The sequence below is a fragment of the Pantherophis guttatus genome, chromosome 4, assembly GCF_059756535.1.
Source record: "Pantherophis guttatus breed Tessera chromosome 4, ASM5975653v1, whole genome shotgun sequence".
NCBI lineage: Eukaryota > Metazoa > Chordata > Lepidosauria > Squamata > Colubridae > Pantherophis > Pantherophis guttatus.
This window is the reverse complement of record NC_142066.1, coordinates 117,245,042-117,269,100: the sequence shown is the minus strand read 5'-3', so window position 1 is coordinate 117,269,100 and position 24,059 is coordinate 117,245,042. Positions and strand designations below refer to the sequence as shown.

Here is a 24,059-nt window from a genome sequence, read left to right as displayed (position 1 = left end):
GATTTATATATCGCCCTACTCCCGCAGGACTCAGGGCGGTGAACAGCCAGATAAAACACATAAATTACAAAATTTAAAAACAGTATAAAATCTGATTAAATAATTTGGCCCGTGACAATTTAAACAAGTGTTTTTAAGACAAATTTAAAATTCATCATTTGAATTAAAAAGGGAAAAGAAAAAGTTAGGCCAGACCAGCCTGTTGAAATAGGAAAGTCTTGAGATCCTATTCTGGATCTATTGAACTCTTTATTTTTATGTATTCAAATAAAGTTATATAAATGTGGATGAATACATTAGAACAAGCACAAGTTTCATTTTATTCAATTTTTTATCACTAGAGTTTGGCCTTCTGATCAGGACTGCTATGATTTTTTTAAAAAAATAATAGGTTCGTGGGTTGAAAAAGTTTGAAATCTCCTGAACTATAAAATTTATATTCCCAGGACTTACTTGCAGAAAATAAAAAATTATAGCTTTGGGTTCATAGGCTTATAGCCTTTGGGAGTTGCATATGACATGTGAGTCAATTGCAGAATTTTTGAAAGGATGCCTAAGTAAGGTAAATGGAAAACGTTGTAATGAAAATAAAATTTGAATGCATCCAGATGGTTTTAAACCTTATGTTAAAATTTCTTTTTAAATGAGTTGGTGTCTATCCTATGTACTCTCACCTTAACCTAGTTTAACCAATTTAAAATACACTAAGGCTAATCTTAACTTTAACTATTTGGAACATTAGTGGTTGTCTCTGCGATCTGACTGTGGATTTCTTGTCAGATGCTTTGTAATTCACACTCAGAAGGGACAAAGGAAAACCTGGTAGCAATCTTATTTTTGTAATAGTAGTACTTGTACCCTTATTTCGCTGTCATCTTTGAAATGTAATCAAATGTAATAAAATGGATAACAGGATGGGAAAATCAAGAGAATTCTTGATTATTACAAGAAAAGATGATGGAACAATATTAGAAGACGTTATATACTACCAAAAATTGGTGGGAGCTTGAAGACTTATTATTTATCATTTATTAGATTTAGCTATGCCTATATAACAGTTGGAATTCAAATAAAAAAATGCACATTGCAATAAATAGCAAGTAGAAAAATACTGATGTACTCACACATTGTTTTTATTGTATAATTAAAATAATTACTTTTATTTACAACGTGTGTGTGCGTGTGTGTGTTAGTTACACCTTTATTATTTTCTCATAAGACGGGAACATACCTACTATTTCCTCCTCCTATTTTTCTCACAACAACCCTGTGAGGTGAATTAGGCTGAGAGAGCATGATTGTCTTTCCTGACTAAGGCAGAATTAGAATTCCAACAGATTCCTGGTTTCTAATCGGGTGCTTTAACCACTAGACCAAATTGGTTTTATATTTAGGTAAAAACAAGTATGTGCTTTCAATTTTTCTTTTTATCAGGGTACTACCTCCCAAATGATGATGGAGAATTTTACCAGTTCTGTTATGTGACACATAAGGGAGAAATACGTGGTGCGAGCACCCCTTTCCAATTTCGAACATCGTCACCAGTTGAAGAATTGTTAACAATGGAAGATGAAGGAAATTCCGATATGTTGGTAGTGACTACAAAAGCTGGACTTCTTGAGGTGTGAATTAACAATTTTTAGAATATAGTTTACTATATTATACTAGTATCACATATCAGATATATGAAGAAAGTAGAAAATTATATGAAATGTAATTGAACCCAAATTGGTTTCAAGTAGAATGATTTGTATGAGATTTGGGCTATCTTCAGTGAAAAATGTAATTAAAAATTACCTAGCAAAATGTGTGAGTGATTGGTGCCATGCAGGATTGCAATATCTATATCTTCAGAAACAACTTTGCTCCTTACTACATTTTACATGGTTTTTAAAAAATAAAATACTAGTGTTCAGCTATCAACTATAAAATTTAGTTCATAAGCATCTGTGGCTTTGAATATGATGAGTTATGAAATAGTTCCTTGTTTTAGTCCACCTTACCTGTTGGCTGGGGGAAAAAATTGTAGACTTAATTTGCAAAATCTTACATTTTTGAAGCAAACACTTTTTGTTTTTAGTTCAAAATTGAAAAAATTCTGAAAGAAAAAGAAGAACTACTAAAAGTAACTGCATCACTTGAAAAAGAAACTCTGCAACTCAGAGATCAAGTTGAAAGACTAGAAAAAGAACTTGTGTATGAGAAAGAAAGATGTGATAAACTGGAAGCAGAACAAAAGGTTTGTTCTATAATTATATATATATATGTATATATATATATACATAGATGTTTAATTTGTAATTTTCCTTTAACAATCATGCATATTTTGTGGAGAGTGTATTGACTGGGTCAATATACTTTTCATATAATGCTAACAGTAATAATACAATTAAATATACATAATCCTTGTTTTCCAACTTCTAACCTTAACATTGTAATATAAGATTCCTTTATATATCAGTGTATATAATACTATTTTCTCAATTTGTAGTCCTCTCCCCCCCTCCCCAATTTGTTGGGGTTCTTCTACATTCACATCTTTGTCTTTAAACAATACCATTCTCTCTTTATGATTCTTAAAGAATCATAATCTTTATAATTTTCCAGTTTAAACCTTCCCAATTTCCAAATTTTAAAGTCTTATTTATCTTTTCTTCTTTTTTCTTTTCTTTTTCCTTCTATCACCTTTCTTCTTTCGCCTTGTAGAATGTTCTATCAAGTAGCATTAGGAATCCAAATCGGCCCACCAAATTTCATCAAATCTTTCAAATCCACCTTCCAGTGAATAGTTCCAGTAGAGTTTTAGTTATTTGCAATTGTTTGTCTTAAAAATCTTCAAGAAGCTCACTAGATATTTCCAAATATTCAAATCACCTACTGAAATAGAGTCAAAGTCAGGTGGCCTTCCAGGTGTTATTTACTTTCCCTCCTTTAAAGTTATCACTTTCACTTGTTTCCCACACTGCAATAATTGTTTTCCTTCAGTAGATGGCTCCCCTGCTCCAAATTCCAACATTAAACAGCATGTAAAAATCAAACAGCTGATAGTCAACAGATTACGGTGGTGAATAAGAGAAATAAGAAAAACAGTTTCTCCCAATAATTACTTTTCAAGATGTTGTTAAATCTTTTCCAGACTTTCTATGTTTTAAAGCTTTAGATATTTCATTCCATTAGATATTTCTTTCGCATCTGAGTTTTTAATCTTTCTCCTTTCAGGTGAACTGGTAGCAAAAAAAAAATATTTCAAGCAAACCGGTAGTAAAAAAAAAAAGCTACCAGTTCAGACGAACCGGTAGTTAGCTACTGTTTCAGTTGAGCCAATAGTTTAAAAAAGCTACTGATTCCTCCGAAACAGTATTTCTGACGATCAGCTGAGCCGCGCGGTTTAGCTTTGCTAGAAAGTAGGAAATCCTGCTTTCTAGCAAAGCTAAATCGCGTGACACAGCTGATACCCCCTTGCTGTTCTACTTACCTTCCCAAGCCTCCTTTTGGTGCGTACTGTGCATGCGCAGCAAGCATTTGGTGCGCATGCGCGGCCAGTGAACCAATAGCAAACTGGTTCAGATTTCACCACTGATCCAGTCGCTGCTTTCTGGACAATGCTCTATCCATGAACCACTCCAGCATAAATCTTATTGTTCCAGTTGTCACAGGTTGTGATTTGCCAAAATGGCCGTCGTCCCTGCTGCTGTTTGGGAGAGCTTTCTTTGGGTCAACGAGGAAATAGCAGTTTCCTTGTGATCGATGAAGCATCTCTCCTAAATTCACCATCCCTCCAGGGTGGCTTTGACCCATAGGATCTCCCAGCTAGCAGATACCATCTGGTTTACACAGAGCTCGGTGGAGATTGGCTATTTTTCAGCCATTCCCACCGCAACACCAACTGGTCTAGGTTTCTTCTACAATTGATAAAAGCATTTTTAAAAAGATTGAAGTTGAGTTGTCTTTCTGTCAAATCATATTAAAGGCTATCTTGTTATGCATAATCACCTAAAATATCAAGGACATAGTACATAAATGTAACTTTTATAGTTTTATAGTTGGCAATTTTTTTAGCAAGAATAAATAAAACATAAAGTAACTGTCTTTCATATAAAAAGTATATGTATATACTGAAACAGTTTTCATCAGGTTTTCCTAATGAAAGTCCTATGCTTATTTTTTAAAACGAGTTATGTAGCTTGCTATAGTAAACAAGTTATACTGTTTGATATACTGTGTTTTTCGGATTATAAAATGCTCCACATGATAAGACACACGTAGCTTTTGGGGAGGAAAACAAGAAAAATAATTGCCTCCGCTTCCCAGCAATTTGCCTCCTTGCTGCAAACAGCCTGGTCAGCTTTAGCATGAGCAGCTGATGGGCGGTTGGATCGGCCTCCTGGAATGCTGCCAATCAGCTGTTCCAGATCGCGGGGATCATCGCCGCCGTTGCTGCCTCCCACCTCCTGTTTTCGGCCTCCGTGCATCTTGTTTTCAGCCTCCGAGTTTCTCCTGTGCACTGCTAGGAGAGTCCAAGCATGGGTTAAATTCATCTGATTGGTCAGAGACTGAATTAGAAATTCTTTGGCCACCCCTCCTTCTCCCGGCTGAGCCTCAGTTTTTTTCAATTCAGTCTGGAAGAGAGACTTGTTCGAGTTGGCTCTGCAATTAAATTAAATTAAATTAATTAGGAGAAATTTGATATATAAAAATAAATAAATAAATAAAAAGAGCCTCTTTAAATTGTGGCTTGGGTGGCTAGACAGAGCATGGAGAGTGAGTCAGCGCTGCGAGCTCTGTGGGATAGCGATCGGATCGCTATTGAAGCGGCCATTGCCACGTGGCCAGAAAATTGCCAACGGAGGTGGCAGAGTCACAGGCGAGTATAATAGGCATTTGGGAGAACCGAGGCTTTGGTTTCTCCCCAGTTGGGTGCCAGCTGAGACCCGTGGCTTGAGAAGCGTGCTGATCGAAAGACTGATAGCCGCCATTTTGTGGGTGGCGGCCATTTTGTATGCAGTTTTACAGCAGCTAGAAAGTACAAACCAATCGGCCTGCCAGCAATTTGGAGCAAGTGGTCTTCATTAACGGGCCTGGACATCGCTGAAGAGCACTTTATATGCAAGTAAACCATGATGCCGGTTTTTAGGCGTGTTTGTGTGGTGATGGTGGCCGTGTTGCCGGTCTTGCGCCTGTTTTAGCACTGGAAGTGTCCTAATTATTACTGCTGCTGCTGCTCTTACTGTTTGCATTTTCACATGCAAACAAACCGTGTTGCCGGTTTGGCATGATTTCTAAAGGTTTGGACTGCGCAGTGAGTAATTGTCTAGACTTGTCTAGCATTCTTATCTCCACAGCTCAATTATATATTGTTTAGCTTAATACTTAATACAATAATGGCAAATACTAGTGATTCCGAGGGATCTTCCACCAGTCAGCATCAGGCTGAATGTTCTACAGCTAAGAAGCCTAGATTGCGTTCTAACAAAGCCTCTACTAGTGTGAGTTTTCCGTGGGCCGCCCATGAGGTCAATATTGAGGAAAGACTCGGACATGAGTTTTCTCGGGATGAGACGACCCAGATCTGACTCCGAGCCTCTTTTATTGTACACAAACAAAGGCAGGAGGGGTTTGTTAGCATAAGCCAATAATATATTACAGCATGTCTCATGTAATGCATACGTAAGTACAAGTAATACATGGAAGCAATGCCCATATTTGGGAAGATCTACAATCCTAGCTGCTAGTGAATTGTTCCAGTCCTTATCTATGAGTTGTTCCAGCCCTTATCTATGAGTTGTTGCAGCCCTTATCTAGTTTTTCGCATACGCGGTACAGCATGATTCTCTCATGCCTGCGCGTAACTCCTGAGCATGTTACAACATCTCCTACTTTTTCTTTTTAATTTTTTAAACACGATCATCTTCCTCATCAGAGAGGGCAGATAGCAACGCCTTTTGCTGTAGTATGTCGTCATCAGAAGGCGTTATTATAGCTACACATCTCATATTACATGCATGAAAAAGAAAAGTATCCATATAGGTTTCACATTCTACAATATTACAGTAAATCACGTGGATTTCAGGAAAGCAAAAGTTAAGGAAAAACGAAACTCAATTCTCCCAGCATCTTCTTCTTCTAGCTGAGAGGCCCACCTCTCTGTTATCAGAGATTACCTCAATCCTCAGGAATGTTATACAAGGAGATGTCTCTGCTATGCAAACACAGCCTATGTTCTACAATATTATGAACAAAGAAAGAACAAATAGGGCCCTTCAGAGATAATCTATCTGAACCTGCTTTTCATAGTCAGATTATTTCGGTGCTAAGCTCCATACACGTGTCCAACCAGCTAGACTGGTCTACACATATACCAAGGCCACCTGATTTGCAACAGGGTTCAGCTGTGTTGTTATTAAGATGTTCTCTTTACGTTTGGCAAATACGTTTGTCATCATAGCAAACAAAGCAGGAATACATTGGATACTACAACATACAGAAATAAGCAAAGCAATGATCATGAGTACAGTAGACAATATGTTCTTCAGCCATCCGGTTTCTGCAAATGTTTGTAGCTCACCCATCCTTTTATTACGGTGAACAAAGTTAGTGGAAAAGTGGCCAGGAGATGTCAAGCGAGGTAGGCCATCAAGTTTCTGAGTTGTTATACATTTCCACAAATCGCTCGCACAAATTGTAAATCCATCCGGATCCAGGCACCCAAGAAAACCACATGTCAGGAGTTTGTAACCTCTGAGTTATTCTGGAAGCCCTATCCTGTAAGTCCCGAGCACCTTCTCTGACCACACCTGATTTGTTCCTCCAGTTCCAGAAGGGCTTTGGTTTCACTTCTCAGGACGTCCTTCCTATTGGAGGGAATAAAACCTTTGCACATTTGCAGAAGGGAGGTGAGACATAGGATACAGCAACAAAGCAAAACAAGCAGTACAATTATAGATACAATAGTTGGCATAATTGATTTCAACCAAGAACCATCAGGGAGCCATGACCAAAGAGTAGCCCAGATGTCAATGGCGCCAGATCCATCGGATGATAAGGGATTGTTTTTGATCAAGTTTTCCATATGTGTCTTCTGGGGATCCAAATGATGCGATCATTGTTCTGGACAGCAGTGTATCCACGGCCCCAGGTAATAAGGTCAGTGGGCCCTCTCCATGCAGGGTCAGGTAGTTGGCGGAAATAAACCTTCGGTTTTTGGGGTAGCTGATGGAGAAGCAGAAAAATGACGCGTCGCAGCCGATGTGGGAGGCTGTCCAGTCAAGTTAAGAAAGTTCAAAGTATATAAGCAAAGATTGAGTTTGTTTTGCATGGCTGGGAGGCCGAGGCATTTTTCCTCTTTCAATTTATAAGCCAAATTTGTGTGTGATGGACACAAATTTGTTACAAAAGTCTGCAAAGGCAGTACTGGTGTACGCAGGTCCATTGTCAGTTTTAAGTTCAATTGGGCGTCCCATCGATGCAGAAGTCCGAATACAATGAATTATTACATGTTTGGTTTCTTCTCCCCTGTTTGGGGATGCCATAATAAATCCTGAATAAGTATCCACGGAAACATGCAAATATTTCCATGGGGCAAAGGATGGATACTGAGTTACATCCATTTGCCAAATTTCACAAGCTTTGAGTCCTCTAGGGTTTACACCCATAGGAATAGAATGAGCTTGTTGATTACAGGTAGGACATTGTTGTATGATGGCAGTCGCTTCGGCTGCTGTGAGACCAAATTACTTCGCTAATGCTTTTTTTATTTTGATGGAAATCTCTGTCTCCGCCACCCACAATATCTATAACCTTCCAATAAACAAATCTCCTTATAACACTATACATTCAAGTCCTTTCTCCCACTGCCATTCTGATTTCCAAGCCAGCCCAAGTCTGTGCAAACCAACTTTCTCTACCCATCTATAAACAATTCAACCCCTTCTCAGCACCAATATCTGATACTTCCAAAAGTCAACTTTCTGCTTTCCTTCACTAACTCTCTCTTCCCTCCCCACTTCTGGGTTAAAACCCTCAAAGCCATTCCCTTACATTCCCTGTAACACTGGGTTCTTTGCATACCAGTCTTTATTCAAAATAGCACAATTATCTATTCACAGCCTACAATATCCAGTCAATCCTAAAAATTTCCTCAACTCTTCAGGTGTTATTTTTGTTACTTCGTTCATTAATTAAATATCCTAAGTATTTTATCTCTGTCTACATATTGTAATCTCTAACTTATCTCTGTGACAATTCCTAAAATGGCAGCAACTTATGCTGCTGACAGACAAACAAACAACAAACAAACATACAAACGAACAATCGTGCCATCTGTTAAGAATGCAGAATGCACGCAGACATAAAAACATTAAGGAGTAAGAAAAACAGCTTCAAAAATAAAACAAACAATCTGAATGAGGTATTTTGAGTCAATACTCTGAAACTGCAAAAGCAGGTATCAGATATCACCCTTTACCCCGCCTTTCTCAGGCTGGTTCTCTGAGAGAAAAAAAAATGGTGAAGAGAACAAAGACCGTAGCCCCCCTTTTTGTGCCTCTCACCTCCCAGGGAAAAAAGGAGGGGGTGAGAGAAAGGAAAAAACTTTTTAAAACGGACAAGCCTCCCTCCTCCTGGGAGGACAGGAAGAGAAAGGAAAAAAAAATGGTTATACACAAAATTATATTTCATGCAATCCAATAAATGACTACATACACACCCATTCACATCTGTACTGCAATCAGACCTTTTGTATAATACGTCCTCCATGCAAATCAGTCATTCAAATTATTTCAATGAACTAGCTTATTCCCAAAACAGTGGAAAACACAGGCAGCAGTCATAATCACAAAAGGTGATATTGGGCCCATAACCATCGCCTGTCTTTCCATAGCCTTAAGCCGAAGCTCATTCATTTTTGCTGGCCAGCTAAATATATCATAATTAATTCAACCACATTTAATTCCACACACTATCATTATAGATGTACATCAACAAAATATTTTTAACAGAAATCTCTTCAAGTTGATCAGTTCAAATCATCTGAGTTTTCCCATTTAGACAGGTTTTTTTATGTTTTTATTACCTGCTAAACCCCGGGTGGGAAGAACAATAAACAGTTTACAAATATACTGAGAGTCAGAGATCAGATTAAAAGTTTGTTGAGAAAAGGTGTGAAAGCTAAGATAGAAAAGTAAAAGTCAGTTTTTGAGATAGAAAGAATAATATTTATTAAATCAGTTCCATTTCTTCGACAGGCTGTAATACGCCCCAAGGTTATAATTTCAGCAATAGCTTGAATAAAGGGTAAAACATTTTTAGATGGTAAAGCCATTCAATACAATATGCTTTTTGCTGTTCTAAAGCAGCCAATACTCCTGTGGGTAGCTTACTAGTAGGAAATATTAACTGACAATTTCTATGAGGGATCCAATCCACAAACTGAATACTCAAGATGTTAATTAAATCTCCTGGCTTTTTTCTTTTAGTCAATAACTCAAATAATGGGCTAAGTAAATGCATAGGTAAAGAAAAATATGGGCGGACCCAATTAATAGTACCCAGTAATTGTTGCAAATTTACTAAGGAAATAACTTTTGGTAACTTTATACAAGGAAATAGCCGGAGCAGAAAGAAATTGCAATAGTTTATGCCCTAAATACAGATAAGAAACGTACAGCTGTATTTTTTCTGGGGCAATGTGCAATTCATTTACACATAAATCATTTTGTATTTCAAAAAGCCAAGTAGGTTGTATTTTTTGTGCTCCAATTAAAATGTATCTATACGATGATACCAGGGTTTTTCACAATTGTAACACTTTCTTTGGGGTTTGCTGCCTTGTGATAAAGCAGCTGCTAACAAATTGGTTTTATACAATGTTCCTATATCCTGACACACTTGAATCATATCTGCCAAATCAAGATCTTTTCCCAGCCCAACAATTGCTTTTCAGAAGAAACTTGCAAAGTTGCAGCCGGTAGACAGACAGAAAGCATTTCAGGAATTTCTTCTATATTCCACCCCTTTTTTTGTCTGTTTCTTTAAATTCTGTTTAGTGGGGGTGTAACTAACTCCTTCAGAAGGAGCTGATGGTTCAATTAAAGATGGTATTGAGGTGACAATTTTAACTTTATAATCAGGTGGAGGACTTGTAATTAATTGTTGCTCTTCCAAGGCATCAGAGCTATATTTTCTATTCCTTGATGACATTAATCTAAAAAGGAACCATTATCAGTGTCCTGAAGGCTTTTTTTTTTTCATGCATCATTAAACACTCTATAGCCAATCTCCAGAGTGCCAGAATTTTTTCAGGGCTCGGGGAGGTTCGTGGAGGCATGTTCCTATCTGCTTCCACACTTTCACTTTTAAAGAGCCCTTTTCCGGATAAGCCGGATAGTGTTGTTGAAGATATTTTAGTACACTAATTAGATGTTTTTTCGGGGGAATGGGAAGCGGTTTGCCCGCTGCCTGGCTAATTACACTAGATAATTTGCAGATATCTTGAAGTTCATTGAGATGAACTTCCTGGTCCTTCGAGAAGCCCGACCCCATACTCACGATGTGGGAGGGTGCTCCGTTCGCCGACGGCCGTCCCTGGATGCGAGGCTATTCCCAGCCGGGGGTGAGATGGTGGGCGACACGGATATCACGTCGGGGTCACCAGATGTGAGTTTTCCGCGGGCCGCCCATGAGGTCAATATTGAGTTTTCTCGGGATGAGACGACCCGGATCTGACTCCGGGAGCCTCTTTTATTGTACACAAACAAAGGCAGGAGGGGTTTGTTAGCATAAGCCAATAATATATTACAGCATGTCTCATGTAATGCATACATAAGTACAAGTAATACATGGAAGCAATGCCCATATTTGGGAAGATCTACAATCCTAACTGCTAATGAGTTGTTCCAGCCCTTATCTATGAGTTGTTGCAGCCCTTATCTAGTTTTTCGCATACGCGGTACAGCATGATTCTCTCATGCCTGTGCGTAGCTCCTGAGCATGTTACAACATACTAGCACCCAAGCCAAACATTCAAAATTATCATCTGCAGTAGCTGAAAAAGATGCTCAGAGAAGGCAAAAGACCTTAGAGAAGCATTTTGCAAAGGCTCAGCAACAGGCTGGGACCCCTAAATCCCCAGAGCTTTCTAGGAGTCAGAGTGGGGTTACTAACCCCTTAACTCTGGCTTTGCAAATACAAAATGTGCAGGAGGATCAGACTAACTGGTTTCCTACTGTGCCTCAAGAATCAAGTTTTCATGCTGTTCCATTTCAGGAAGGGATTGAGCAGATCCTTATTCAGTCTACTTCAGGTTCCTTGCAGGGACTGGCAAAGGACGTTCTGTGCCATCTGCCATGTTTACGCCCACAGCAGCTAGACTCCGCCCTATGGAGGTGGCAGATCAAGGATTGTCTGCAGAGTTACGTTATGCTATTGTGCAAACTATTATTCAAGGCATTGATAAGGCACTGGCACAAAGAAGGTTTATGGCTCCTTTACATGCAGGACCCTTAAGGCCTGAACCTCTGCATCACCCCTTACATGGCAATAGAGGTTATCTTGAAGAATCACATCATGCCACTGCTTCTGAAGGAGCCACTGCTCCTTCCATCGAAGCGGGGATTTTGAATTTTCAGGTGATGAGGGGATTGCCCCAGATAAACCCACCTATTCTGGTTTGTTCCGCCCCATCTTTTTAAAACCTTATTACTTAAGGCCAAAATGACTGCTAACATGGGGCGGATGGAGAGTTCCACTGTAAATACTATGGAATCTCAGGATCTTTGTGCTAGTCTATTTACAGAGCAGGTCACCACCCAGGAAGTTATTCCTTCACCAAAAATTTTTGTTTATGTAATTCAAAGGCAATGGGAACAATCTGCCTCAGTCTCAGCACCAAGTGGCACGGATAAGAAAATGTACACAGCTGAAAAGGAGCTGGAGGAGCTCCTCCAGATTCCAGCTGTTGACACCCCTCTAGCCAATTTGGCTTCTGCAGCCATTCTCACGTCTGGTAATGCAGAAGGGTTGAAAACTGAGGATAGGAAAGCGGATTTAGCTGCCCGCAAAATTCACCAGGCAGCAGCTTGGGCAATTCGATCTACTACAGCAGCTTCTTTCATTTCTAGAACATCACTCTTATGGCTGAAACAGATGCAGGCCAGGGCTTCTCCAGAGAATACCCGTCTCCAACAAGACATCAGTAAACTGATAGCTGCAACAGAGTACACTGCTGATGCGACCATTAATGCGGCAAAATTTGCCTCTAGGGCTCTGGCTTCTAATATCACCTCCAGACGTTTGTTATGTTTATGCCAGTGGCAAGCGGACATGAGGTCCAAATGGTGTTTGGCAGCTGCTCCCTTTAAAGGATGCCAGCTGTTTGGGGAGGTGTTAGATCCTATCATGGTAGAAAGTAAAGATAAAAGGAAAATCCTGCCTCAGTCAGGTAGGAGATCAGACAGGAGATCTACTCCTTATTACACAGGCAGCCCTTTCGGAATACTGAGGCAGGTTCTCCGCCTCGCAATTCCACAGACAATATCCCCACAGTTTCGATAGGACACAAGACAGGTCAGGATTTCGAGACAGATATTGACAGCTGCAATCCAGACGACCTTATCAAGGATCCGGGGGACAGCCTTACCGTCGTTCTAAATGACTCGTGGACTCAGATCCCTTTTAGCGGCAGGTTAAAGAAGTTTGCCGACCAGTGGAGGGAGACAACCACAGATTCATCACTTGCTGGATATCAAGGCCATAGAGCCGGTGCCAGTGGGGCAGAGGGGGTTAGGGTTTTACTCCATACTCTTCCTAGTTCCCAAAAGTTCGGGCGGCCAAAGAGCTATCTTGAACCTGAAAGAACTCAACGTTCATATAAAATACAGGAGGTTCAAAATGCAATCCCTTTATTCGATCCTGGGTTGTCTCAGACAGGGAGATTTTTTAATATCTATAGATCTCAAAGCGGCTTACCTCCATTTTCCCATAAGGCGATCCCACAGGAGGTTCCTCAGATTTGCATTTGCAGGCCACCATTAGAAATACCGGGCGCTTCCCTTCGGCCTCTCCTCAGCCCTGAGAACCTTCACCAAGTTGCTGGACTTAGTAGTAGCACATCTGAGGGAGTGCTCCATACGCCTGCAGTGTTATTTTGACGATGTCCTAATTCAGGCATTGTCCCTCAGGCAGGCAGAACAGGATTTGCGAGTTACGATCCAGACACTCCAGGACCACGGGTTCTCCGTGAACTGGGAGAAAAGCCATCTGACACTGTCCACTGTCCAAATGGCTTACCCATTTGGGTGCGATGATCGATATTCAGTTATCACAAGTGTTTCTATCTCAGGAGAGAAAGGACAGTATCAGGGAGATGGTAGATCAGGTGCAGCCCTTGGGGTTAGTGCCCCTATTGCTTCTTTCCCAGCTATTGGGGGAAATGATTTCTTGTTTAGCAATAGTTCCGTGGACTCGGTTACATACCAGAGCCTTGCAATGGCTACTTCTGCCCAGTCTGAGGTCAGGGCGCAGCAACTTCCTGTGCAAGGTCACGGTTCCTCCACAAGTTCTTCATTCCTTGAACTGGTGGAAGTCGGCAGCCATGGACAAGGGCTGCTTATTTCGAGACCCTCCGAGGCTGGTGTTAACATCGGACACCAGCCTCTTCGGTTGGGGGGCTCATCTGAATTCCAATGTGATTCAAGGGAAGTGGTCTCAGCAGGATTTGCTAAATGACATCAATTGGCTGGAGCTGAGAACAGCCCATCTGGCGCTACGCCACTTTCAAAAAGAGCTGTCAAATCAACACGTCCTTTTGTTGACTGATAATGTCACCGCCAAGGTGCATGTCAACAGACAAGGAGGCGGTCGTTCTCATGCACAAAGTTAGGTCTCTGGGCGGAGCAACACCTGCAGTCGCTACAGGCGGAATACATTGCCGGGACATCCAACTCCATGGCGGACTGGTTAAGCAGAACAACAATAGACCAGTCCGAATGGCGACTCCACCCAGACCTCTTCCACCTCATAACGGTTCGCTTCGGGACTCCGGTCATGGACTTATTTGCCAGCCCACAAAACACCCACCTGCCTCGATTTTTCTCCTGGTATTGCACACCAGCAGCCGAGGGGACCAACGCTCTTCGTTGCCCATGGCTGACCGAACTGCTGTATGCCTTTCCTCTCATTCCGCTGATCCAGAGAGTAATCAGGAAAATCTTGGAGGAAGAAGTGGAGGTATTGTTAGTAGCACCTCATTGGCCGCGACGTCCATGGTTCATAGACCTGATGTCACTGTCCATCTCGCGTCCCTGGATATTACTACCGCACAGGGTCTCCCTCAGCCAAGGGACCCTCCAACATCCAGAACCCCAGTGGCTCAATCTGGCCGTTTCTCACTTGAGCGGGAGACCCTGAGGAAGGAACGTTATTCATCAACTGTAATTTCCACTATTCTTGCTTCTAGGAAACCATCAACAATCCAGATTTATAAAGCCACCTGGACGTCATTCTGTCGCTGGTACATCAAAGAGAACCTACATCTGTAACTGTTCCACAGGTCCTGGATTTCCTGCAACGGGGCCTGGAGAAAGGGTTGTCTACCAATACCCTCCGTCGCCAGGTTGCGGCCTTGGCAACTATCTTACCAGGTGATGGACCTGTTCCTTTGTCTCAACATCCAAGGTCTGCAGCTATTTGAAAGGAGCTGGCAACTTATTACCTCCAACAGTCCACAGATACCCAACCTGGGATCTATTGGTGGTTTTACAGGCTGTCACATTAACACCATTCAAACCTTTAAGGACCACCACTCTCAAGTTGCCTTCTTGGTTGCGATTACATCTGCACACAGAATATCTAAACTTGCAGCTCTTTCAGTGCGCCAGGATTTGTGCATTTTTCACCCGGACAGGGTCATTCTTCGTTTAGACCTGATATTTGTGCCAAAGATAAATACCTGGTTCCACCAGACGCAGGAAGTTATTCTACCAGACTTCTGCCTCAATCTGAGACATCCGCGTGAAAAACGCTGGCATACCTTGGACGTTTGCAGAGCTTTAAAGAGATACATTAAACGCATGGCCTCTTTCAGATGAACGGAACCCTTATTCATATCCTTCCAGCCCATGTCTATGGGGAAGAAAGTATCACCATCCACCATTGGACGTTGGCTCAAGGCTTGTATTGCCTTAACTTATGAACAACAGGTCTGCCCCGTGCCTCGTCACATCATGGCACATTCTACCCGTAGTGCCGCCACTACAGCAGACGGGGCTACACAAGCCTCAATTCTGGAGATTTGCAGGGCTGCCACTTGGACTTTTCCTTCTCCATTCGTGCGGAATTACAAATTGGACAAGTACGCATCTGTGGAAGCAGTATTTGGGAGACGTGTATTGCAGAGAGTCCTGCCAGCCAAGGGACCCTGGACCAATCTGTCTCCCGCCCTGTAACAATTTAGCTTGGGTATATCCCATGCTTGGACTCCAAGCAGCGCACAAGAGAATGAACGTTGGACTTACGTTGAATGTTCTTTCTATGTGTGCTGTAGGAGAGTCCAATCCCACCTTGGCTTGTTGTGGTCCAGGGTCCAGGAGTGGTCTATTTTTCAATTGGACTGTGTCTTCTTCTGTTCCTGGTTTCATTGAAAAAAACTGAGGCTCGGCCAGGAGAAGGAGACGTGGCCAAAGAATTTCCAACTCAGTCTCTGATCAATCAGACAAATTTAACCCATGCTTGGACTTTCCTACAGTGCACATAGAAAGAACATTCAAGGTAAGTTCAACGTTCAGTTCAATTTTTGGCCTGTTCCAGGTGGCGGGGATTGCCACCGCCTATTTCTACCGCCTGGAATGGTCCACGCGGTGGGGCTCGCGGTGGGGCACGTGGAGGCCGAAAATGGGTGGTGGCAATGGCGGCGGTGGGCAGCAGCGATCCCCACAGCCTGGAACAGCTGTGGGGATGTGTTCCGCCTGTAGCGACTGCAGTATTCCAGGAGGCCGAGCCAACCGCCAATCAGCTGCTTGTGCTAAATCAGGCTGTGCTGAAACTGATCAGGCTGTTTGCTACAAGGAGGCAAATTGCTGGGAGGCAGAGGCCGAAGGGTGGGGGCCGGCAGGTGGGCGGGGCTTTGGCAACATTTGCTCTATAAGACACACAGACATTTCTACACACTTTGGGGGCGGGGGGACTGCATTTTATAAACCAAAAAATACGGTACATAAGGTAAGGGACCATTTATCCTAAAGAAAAAAAAATAGTTCAATTCAGAATTCAGAAGTAATACATCTCTTCCATGAATGGCTAGTAAAGATACATGCAGGTGAGAACAGTTTTAGCAAATGGTTTGATTGCTTTCGTATCACTAACCAGTGTCTTCCGTAATCAGAATATAGTATTTCCTATACTGATGATTCTTCTGGCAGATGGTCTTCTCTGAAGAGGCAAATAGATGGTATTTTTGATTGCTAGTCATCTCTTTTTTTGACAGAGTGACAAAGTCCAATAAAGAGCTGCTGATTGCTACCAGAAGCATTTGATTAAAATGTGCTGATAAGAAACTCTTTGTGGGAATAGTGGTTCAAAGTGGGCTGGTGGAAAAGGATGATTAGATGATTGGCCCTTTTATTACAATACTGAGAAAGATAAGCCCTGTCATTTTCCCAAGATTGACAGATGCATCATCCCCTATTTTTTTCCTGCTGATCAAAGGACTTTTTATTATATCATAGTTCTCTTTCGACTCTATGGGTAACAAATTTAATTCTCAAGGTTTTTCACTGCAGTACTAACCTGTAGATTAAATATGCTAATTACATGCTTTGTTACAAAGATATACCTAAAAACATAGTGCACATTTAGAATTTACTGTTCATGCTAAATATTATTTAGTATTAAATATTTATTTAATATTATTTTTATTACAAAATAATATTAATGGTATCAGTTAATAATATTACATATTACATTTTCATTATTGGTTTTATGAAAAAATATTCTTTAAAAGAGGAGGCTGGGATTGGTTTTAGTTTAATTTATTGTAAACAGATGTATTTTGTCCATATTCTTGGTAGTTACATAAAAAAATATTTGTCTTTGAAATGTAAAGGTTAAAAGATCAATAGAATTGACTTGTTGCTTTTGTCACTAAACACTTATTTATGCATATCTGATCTATGCATTAAATTGATATATTTCATCATATTTTGCATATGTATGTGTCTCACTAAAACACTTGCATCCTGCTTTCTCCTGTGAACGTATGTGTGGTAAATGGTAACTTGGTGATATGAGATAACCTTGTATCTCTAGTGATGATTTAACTTCACTTGATAAAAATCACTTAAATATCATACATCTATCCAATAGAGATTTCGTTTCCTAAAGATAAGATAGTTGTTAATGTAGATTTGGTGAAGTGAATTAAACATATGCAAACATGCACACTTTTAAAATCAGTTTTATAATTTTTTTTAAAGGGTAGTTTTAAAGTTGCAGAAACCCTTAAAGCTGAAAATGAAAAACTCAAGAAAAAATATGAAGAAGCTACTTCCAAAGTTATTCAGCTTGAAGAAGACATCATGATTGTTACTCAGAAAGCTATTACAAAGGAAACAGAATTAGATAGGTATGCAACAAATAACAAAATTATTTTCACTGATAACTAAATAAAATTTAATTATAAGCCCAGAGTTGCTTTGAGGAAGAAGACGGGTGGCATATAAATTTACTAAATAAATAAATAATCAAAATTGTTTTTCCCCCATGTAGTTTGAAAGATAAACTCAAGAAAGTAGTCTTGGAAAAGGAACAGTTTGAATGCCAGTTAAAAACAGAAAAGGATGAAAAGGAACTTTACAAGGTAAATTCCAAACTAATAAATATTTGTAACTGTTCAACAGTAGAGATAATTCCATTACTTATTCAAGTTTTCAATGTTCAAGATCTATCCCCATAATAAATCAGTATGAGCACCTCCTAATCTAAAGCAGTGATTTAACTCTGGTTTAGTGTTAGATTAAAAAAAAATGCATTTCCCCAAATTCGATCATCAAATTTAAGCCCATGTATCAAAAAGAAGATAATGAGTAGAGCTTTGCAATAGCAACAAGAGTTTGGAAAACAGTACTCCTCCACTGTACCAAGATAGAGAATGCCAAATATACTGACCAGGGCTAGATCCCTGAAAAATTGCATTGCAACCTTGCCAGATATTGCACCTTTTCTGCCCGACGCTCTAATATCTAGCAAGAAATATCTCCTCATACCAATCCTACTTTGCATGCTTAGGGCCATTCAGATTCGTTCCTTATCAAATATGCACCCAAATAAGTTTTTTTGCTTTAGCCTTCTATCTCATCCCAGCTACCTTTAGAATAAATACAAGGATTAGAAATATGAATTAATTATGTCATTACAGATACACTTGAAGAATACAGAAGTTGAAAACGCTAAATTAACATCTGAAATCCAGACACTTAAGAATTTGGATGGAAACAAAGAAAACCTTATAGCTTATTATAAAGAAGAGATTGGCAGATTACAACTGTGTGTGACTGAAAAAGAAAAACTGAAGAAAGCTTTCCTGCTTACTTCATCAAATAAGGTACTGATATCAATTAAAAAGCATCTTTATTTTTAAGTCTTTGATATTTTGTGTTTAGAATATTCCTAATCAAATTACCTGTATGGCAATTGCTTTAGTGAACATAGTAATTTGCTTAAATAAGGACAAATTCATTGTTAAGGCATCAGAGGGATTATAAAAGTAGGAGTTGGTTTAAATGCATCTACTTTATTTTCAGTTGTACTAGTGTCAAATATAAAATCTGCACCTGTAGATTTGTGGTATACTTCATCCAACAAATATTTATATACTATTTTTTTTTTCAATACCTTTTTAGCATGTTTTGGTATATGACTTGGTGACAGTGATATATACATTCTGCCAAGTTGAAGAATATATTTGACATGACGACTTCCGTGAGCTCTCAGGATATAATCCTAAAACACAGTGCATAAAAACCCCGTAATTTTTTGCTATCAAAAGAAGTGTAGTACACATAGTCCTCATTTACCAATCATTTATTCAGTAAGTGTTTAAATTTAACAATGGCACTAAAAAGAAAGCTCAAGATCCAGTCTCAAAATTTTAGCCTTTGCACATTGCCAGAGTCAGGTAATTGCAATTCGGGCCCTTGGCAACCAACTTGCAGTTATGACAGTTGTAACATCCTGTGGTCGTGTGATTGCCATTTCTGACCTTCATAGTCAGCTTCTGACTTGCAAAGTCAGCAGGAAATTACAAGGTATTATTATCTGATATCACCTGATATCACGCTTAACCTGCCATGATTTGCTTAATCATTTCTGGAACTGGCATCATAAGTTGGTACAATCACAAGTGAGATACACACTTCATTCCATTTCAAGGATATACTGCTTTTTACGGCTGCTCCTGTCTTCCTCTTTCCTATAACTAATAGTTGCCAGCATAAAGTAATGGATTACTACATGAGTTGGAAGCAACCAGCCAGCCATTTTCAAAGGAGACTTTTCTTCCATAGAAAAGTACAGATACTCCTTGCTTACTAATGGTAATTGGAATTGGGAACTCAATTACTAAGCAACACGGTTGTAAAGTAGGAGATCACATGACCACACCAACATATGATGATAGTTCCATCTGTTTTTGATAGGCAATCTCTTGCAACTGCTGTAGTCACATAGTCGTTATTTGTCACCTGCTGCTTACTCTATTGACTTTACTTGTTAGTAGCAAACAGCAAAACTCACAAATGGTGATCACCTGAGGACGCTACAACATTGTAATTGTAAACCATTTGCCAAATAACCAAATTATGATGATGTGATTTGGGGATGTTGCAACAGATGCATCTATAAAGGCCAGTCATTTATCCCCCTTGTATATAAGATCCAGTCTCAAAATAGTGGCCATTGTAGCATTGCCAGAATAACTTTGAATGGTCACCAAACAAGCGGTCATTAAATAAGGAGGTTGCTTAATAAGTGCTCCTTAAACAAGGTAAGTCTTTTTTAACGTTATGTTTGAAGTTTAGAATGTCTAATTATTAGAATTATTATTAAAACTTGTTTTCTGTTTGACTCCCAATAATTCTGGGTGGCTCAAAACCAAGAAATTACCATATTAGTGCTGCTTTTTTTTATCCCTGATACCTAACTAGGGATGAGTGTAAAGTAATTATGCTAGCTTACTTTTTTTTCCTTCTTAAGGTATCCAGTTTTTTGGATTGTAAAATGTGATTTTCCCATTTCAGTCTTCAGTTTCTGAGAAGCCCATCTGTTATAAATAGAAATGTTCCATGGTGTTTCCTCCTAGAACACTTCAACTTACTTTAGATCAGCACTGCTTTGGGAACTTAAAACTCATCAATCTTTCTCACAATCGACCTTGCTATTTTTTGAAATCAAAAAAGTATCTTCAGTCTCCACCACTGTCTAGATCTATCCTTGATTGCCAATCCTTAGGTCTTTATTGCCCTTTTCTTTTTTTATTAGAGATCTTTTCATTTTGAAGTCATTGCAATTGCAACAAACACACTGCCTATCAGAAAGATATATTGTCTATTTTATTCTCAGAATACTGCTGCCAATTAAAAATAGTTTGCTGTTGCGTGTTTTGACAGCATGACATGACAGACTGCCAGGAGCCATAGGCAACAGCAGACGGTTATAATCTCCAACAATTGGAGAATTTGATACATTACTAATATTTATGCCTTAGAAATTTGGTTTTCTTTTTGTTTAAGGATAACAGACAATAAACTAAGAATAATATATAAACTTACTGTTTTTTATTTTTCTAGGAAGAGTCAAGTGTTTTAAAAGAGCAGCTTCGGAAAGCTGAGGATCAAATTCAGGCAAGCAGGCAGGAAGTTCTTTTCATGTCAAAAGAACTAAGTGATGCAGTAAATGTGCGTGATAAAACAATGGCAGATCTTCATAGTGCTCGACTTGAAAATGAAAAATTGAAGAAACAATTGAGTGATGCAGTAGCTGAACTTAAAAAAACCTCTCCTGCGAACAATGAACAGGTAAAAAGGGATGTTCTGTTCTTAAGTTTTAATTATAAAGCTCCAGTGTCAGTTAATATGAAATTATTTGGATAACTTTCATCAGAGATTAGATTTCTGTTCCATTTAAGTATTTACCTTAACAACCTGTGCGCATCATTTACAGTATAGTAAAGTAAAGTATATTTAGATTGAACTTGGAGCTTTAAATGCTTTTCATATATTCATATATTTTAAATTTTCAGAGTTCCACTCCGAAATTATAATAGGATATAACCAAAATGTTGAATAGGGTATATAGAGTATTAGTGGTACAACTTCCATTGTGTTACTATAAACTGGATTAATTCATTTTATATTTCTGCATAATTAAAGCTAATTTATTGTAATTAACATTTTGATGGGGGAGAGTTTCTTTCGAAATTGGCTTACATTTCTAAAGCAGAAAATACAGGATAATTATATTACTCCATATCAATTATCATATTCACATAAGGGTAATTAGCTTTCTTTGCATCAAAATAAATAGTATTTTAGCATAATAAAACCATTTAACTGAAGGCAGTAACAAAGTTTTCTTTCTTATGTTTTTGTCACTCCATTATAGACATTGCACCAATAGGTAATAAACTGTTTTTGTTATATATTTTTATTGTTAAAACAGTGTAATACAAAGAAAAAACTACATTAAATAATGACAGTATAATAATACTAAGCACATTTTTCTCTGTAAAAACAATATTGCAAATATCTAAATTTGCCTTTTTGTAAAATGTATAGTATATGAGGAAATTTTGATTAGACTTGTGTAATGGAGATAGATAGATAGATAGATAGATAGATAGATAGATAGATAGATAGATAGATAGATAGATATAGTCAATATAGCTGTTGCTGTATAATCAGTTTTTGTGTCCCAGCCAAAAATAATTTATAAACAAAATTCCTTTTTTTCAGTGTTGAAAAAGATGCAAACTTGTTTTTGTATCTGTCAGCATATATTTTAATAAATTGAAATATTTTTCATTTGTTTTCTGCAATTATATCCATTAATTGGATTTCAGTTTGAATTTTATGTATTTTTAAAAAATAATTTGATCTATTTTCTTTGAATAATTGTGATCAGTTTTACATAACCACCTCATAATAATAATTTTGTTTATTATTTGTGGATATCTTTGATTTTTTCCCAAAAGCTTTTCCCATTGTTATACATTAATTCTGTGAAGCTTTGCATCCATATTATCATACAATCTTTGATTTGTTCCAACTCTATCCAATATTTCAATATGTCTTTCAATATGTTATTTATGTATTTGTCCTGATTCATCCTTGATTTTGTATAATTGTTTCAAATTCTGTCACCTTTCTCAAGGTCCTGCTTTCTTTCTTGAAATCACTTTTTAATTTTTTAGCAATTTGCAAGATTCTTGTTGAATCTTTAGTCTGTTTCCTGAATCTGGATCCAATATGTTAAAAAACTCTTTTTAAAGAATACATATGTTTTTGTTTGGGGAAAGGGAACATCAAATGTTGCAGAGAGAGAACTACGCAGAGAAGTTGAAGATTTAAAGCTCCGCCTACAGATGGCTGCTGATCATTACAAGGAAAAGTTTAAAGAATGCCAGAAGCTGCAAAAACAAGTCAATAAATTTATCAACCAGAATGTAAGATTTTTTGTACAATCAATTTATTATTTTGGATGAAGCAGACAACAGAATGTGTATTTTTGGAAAAGCGAAATTCACAGTTACTCCAAGTTGGGTAACCTAAGTTTCATGAAGGTTTTACTAGAAGCCTCTAAAATGTATTGGAAGTAAGGCAGGCAATTTAATGGAGCTAAGGCACAGTAGACAGAGTCCTACCTATATATAATACATGCAAAAATTCAGTAACCTACTCCATTTATATTTGCAACTTCTTGTTAATCCTTATCCAGAATGCTAACAGTTGTCTATTATAGTTTATCTGAATGTTTTCTGAAGTCTTGGATAGCATCCTTACTGCAGTGTTGGATGATACCTGAAAAAATGTAATTGCCTCTTAGAAAAGTGTAATATATTATTTACAAAGGAAAAAGAAATATATATTAGTATATTAGTAATAATTATATTAGTAATTATGTATTAGAGAAGATAATAATGGATAATTTTGTAATCTGTTCATTATGATTTGTCAGAAATCATAATGATGATAAATTCTCATCAACTGAGCAAAAGTAATTATGATAGAATTGATCTCTATCTTTCCATAGCAGAATGAAAGGCTCAATTATTATGAGAAAACAGTACATATATTCTCCATTACAACAGTAATTTCTTCCTTCTGTGACTTCTTTTTATATACGCTAAATTCCTTATCCTAATTTTTCTAGATAAATAGTGTAACCATGATATCTGCAGTGAAACTGTAGTTTTTCCGCCTTTTTTCTGTTGCACTAGGTTTTATTGATCATAATTTCATCTGAAACTATCTACCTGAAAGAACAAATTGATCAATTTAAATACACTCTAAAGTTATATGGCTACAAATGTAACATGATGGATGATTCTTAAGACTATCAAATTAAACTAAATTTTGTGATGCATTAAGATGGCCTACTTTATTAAATATTCCAACAGCTCTGTGTAATTGATGCATATTATTTGTCCTGGTTTTCTTTAACATCCCCTTTAGTCATTTACCGAGGCAGTTCTCTGAGAAATAGGTTTAGAATTACTGCAAAATAGGAGGAAACATTATTTTAAGCATGTGAGTGATAAATATAAATTAGCTGAAGAATTATATTTGGACAAAAGAATTGTCATTGGCTAAGGGAAAAAAATTAGGCTAAGTTTGTATTTCTATTTTGTTCTACTGATAGGAAAATAATCACACACCAGTTGCGGAATTTTAATACTGATCTGTTCAATATCTGCAATGTCCTACTATATTTTAATTTTTAATTTATCTTTTTTTCAGATTTAGTTATAACCACTTAAATATTACAGTATATAAGTAAAGACCTTTGTGATGGTC

General features: G+C 38.3%; 1 protein-coding gene across 3 annotated transcripts in view; it reads left to right on the top strand.

The window, feature by feature from the left end:
- TAX1BP1 (Tax1 binding protein 1) overlaps nucleotides 1-24,059 on the top strand; it is a 52,764-nt gene that overhangs the window by 9,955 nt on the left and 18,750 nt on the right. For all 3 annotated transcript variants that reach the window (XM_034402180.2, XM_060685734.2, XM_034402183.3), the window contains 7 exons: nucleotides 1,435-1,622; nucleotides 2,081-2,239; nucleotides 17,466-17,614; nucleotides 17,758-17,848; nucleotides 18,407-18,592; nucleotides 20,835-21,062; nucleotides 22,562-22,708. In XM_034402180.2, coding sequence (XP_034258071.1) covers nucleotides 1,435-1,622; nucleotides 2,081-2,239; nucleotides 17,466-17,614; nucleotides 17,758-17,848; nucleotides 18,407-18,592; nucleotides 20,835-21,062; nucleotides 22,562-22,708 — 1,148 coding nt within the window. The remainder of the gene's footprint in view (nucleotides 1-1,434; nucleotides 1,623-2,080; nucleotides 2,240-17,465; nucleotides 17,615-17,757; nucleotides 17,849-18,406; nucleotides 18,593-20,834; nucleotides 21,063-22,561; nucleotides 22,709-24,059) is intronic.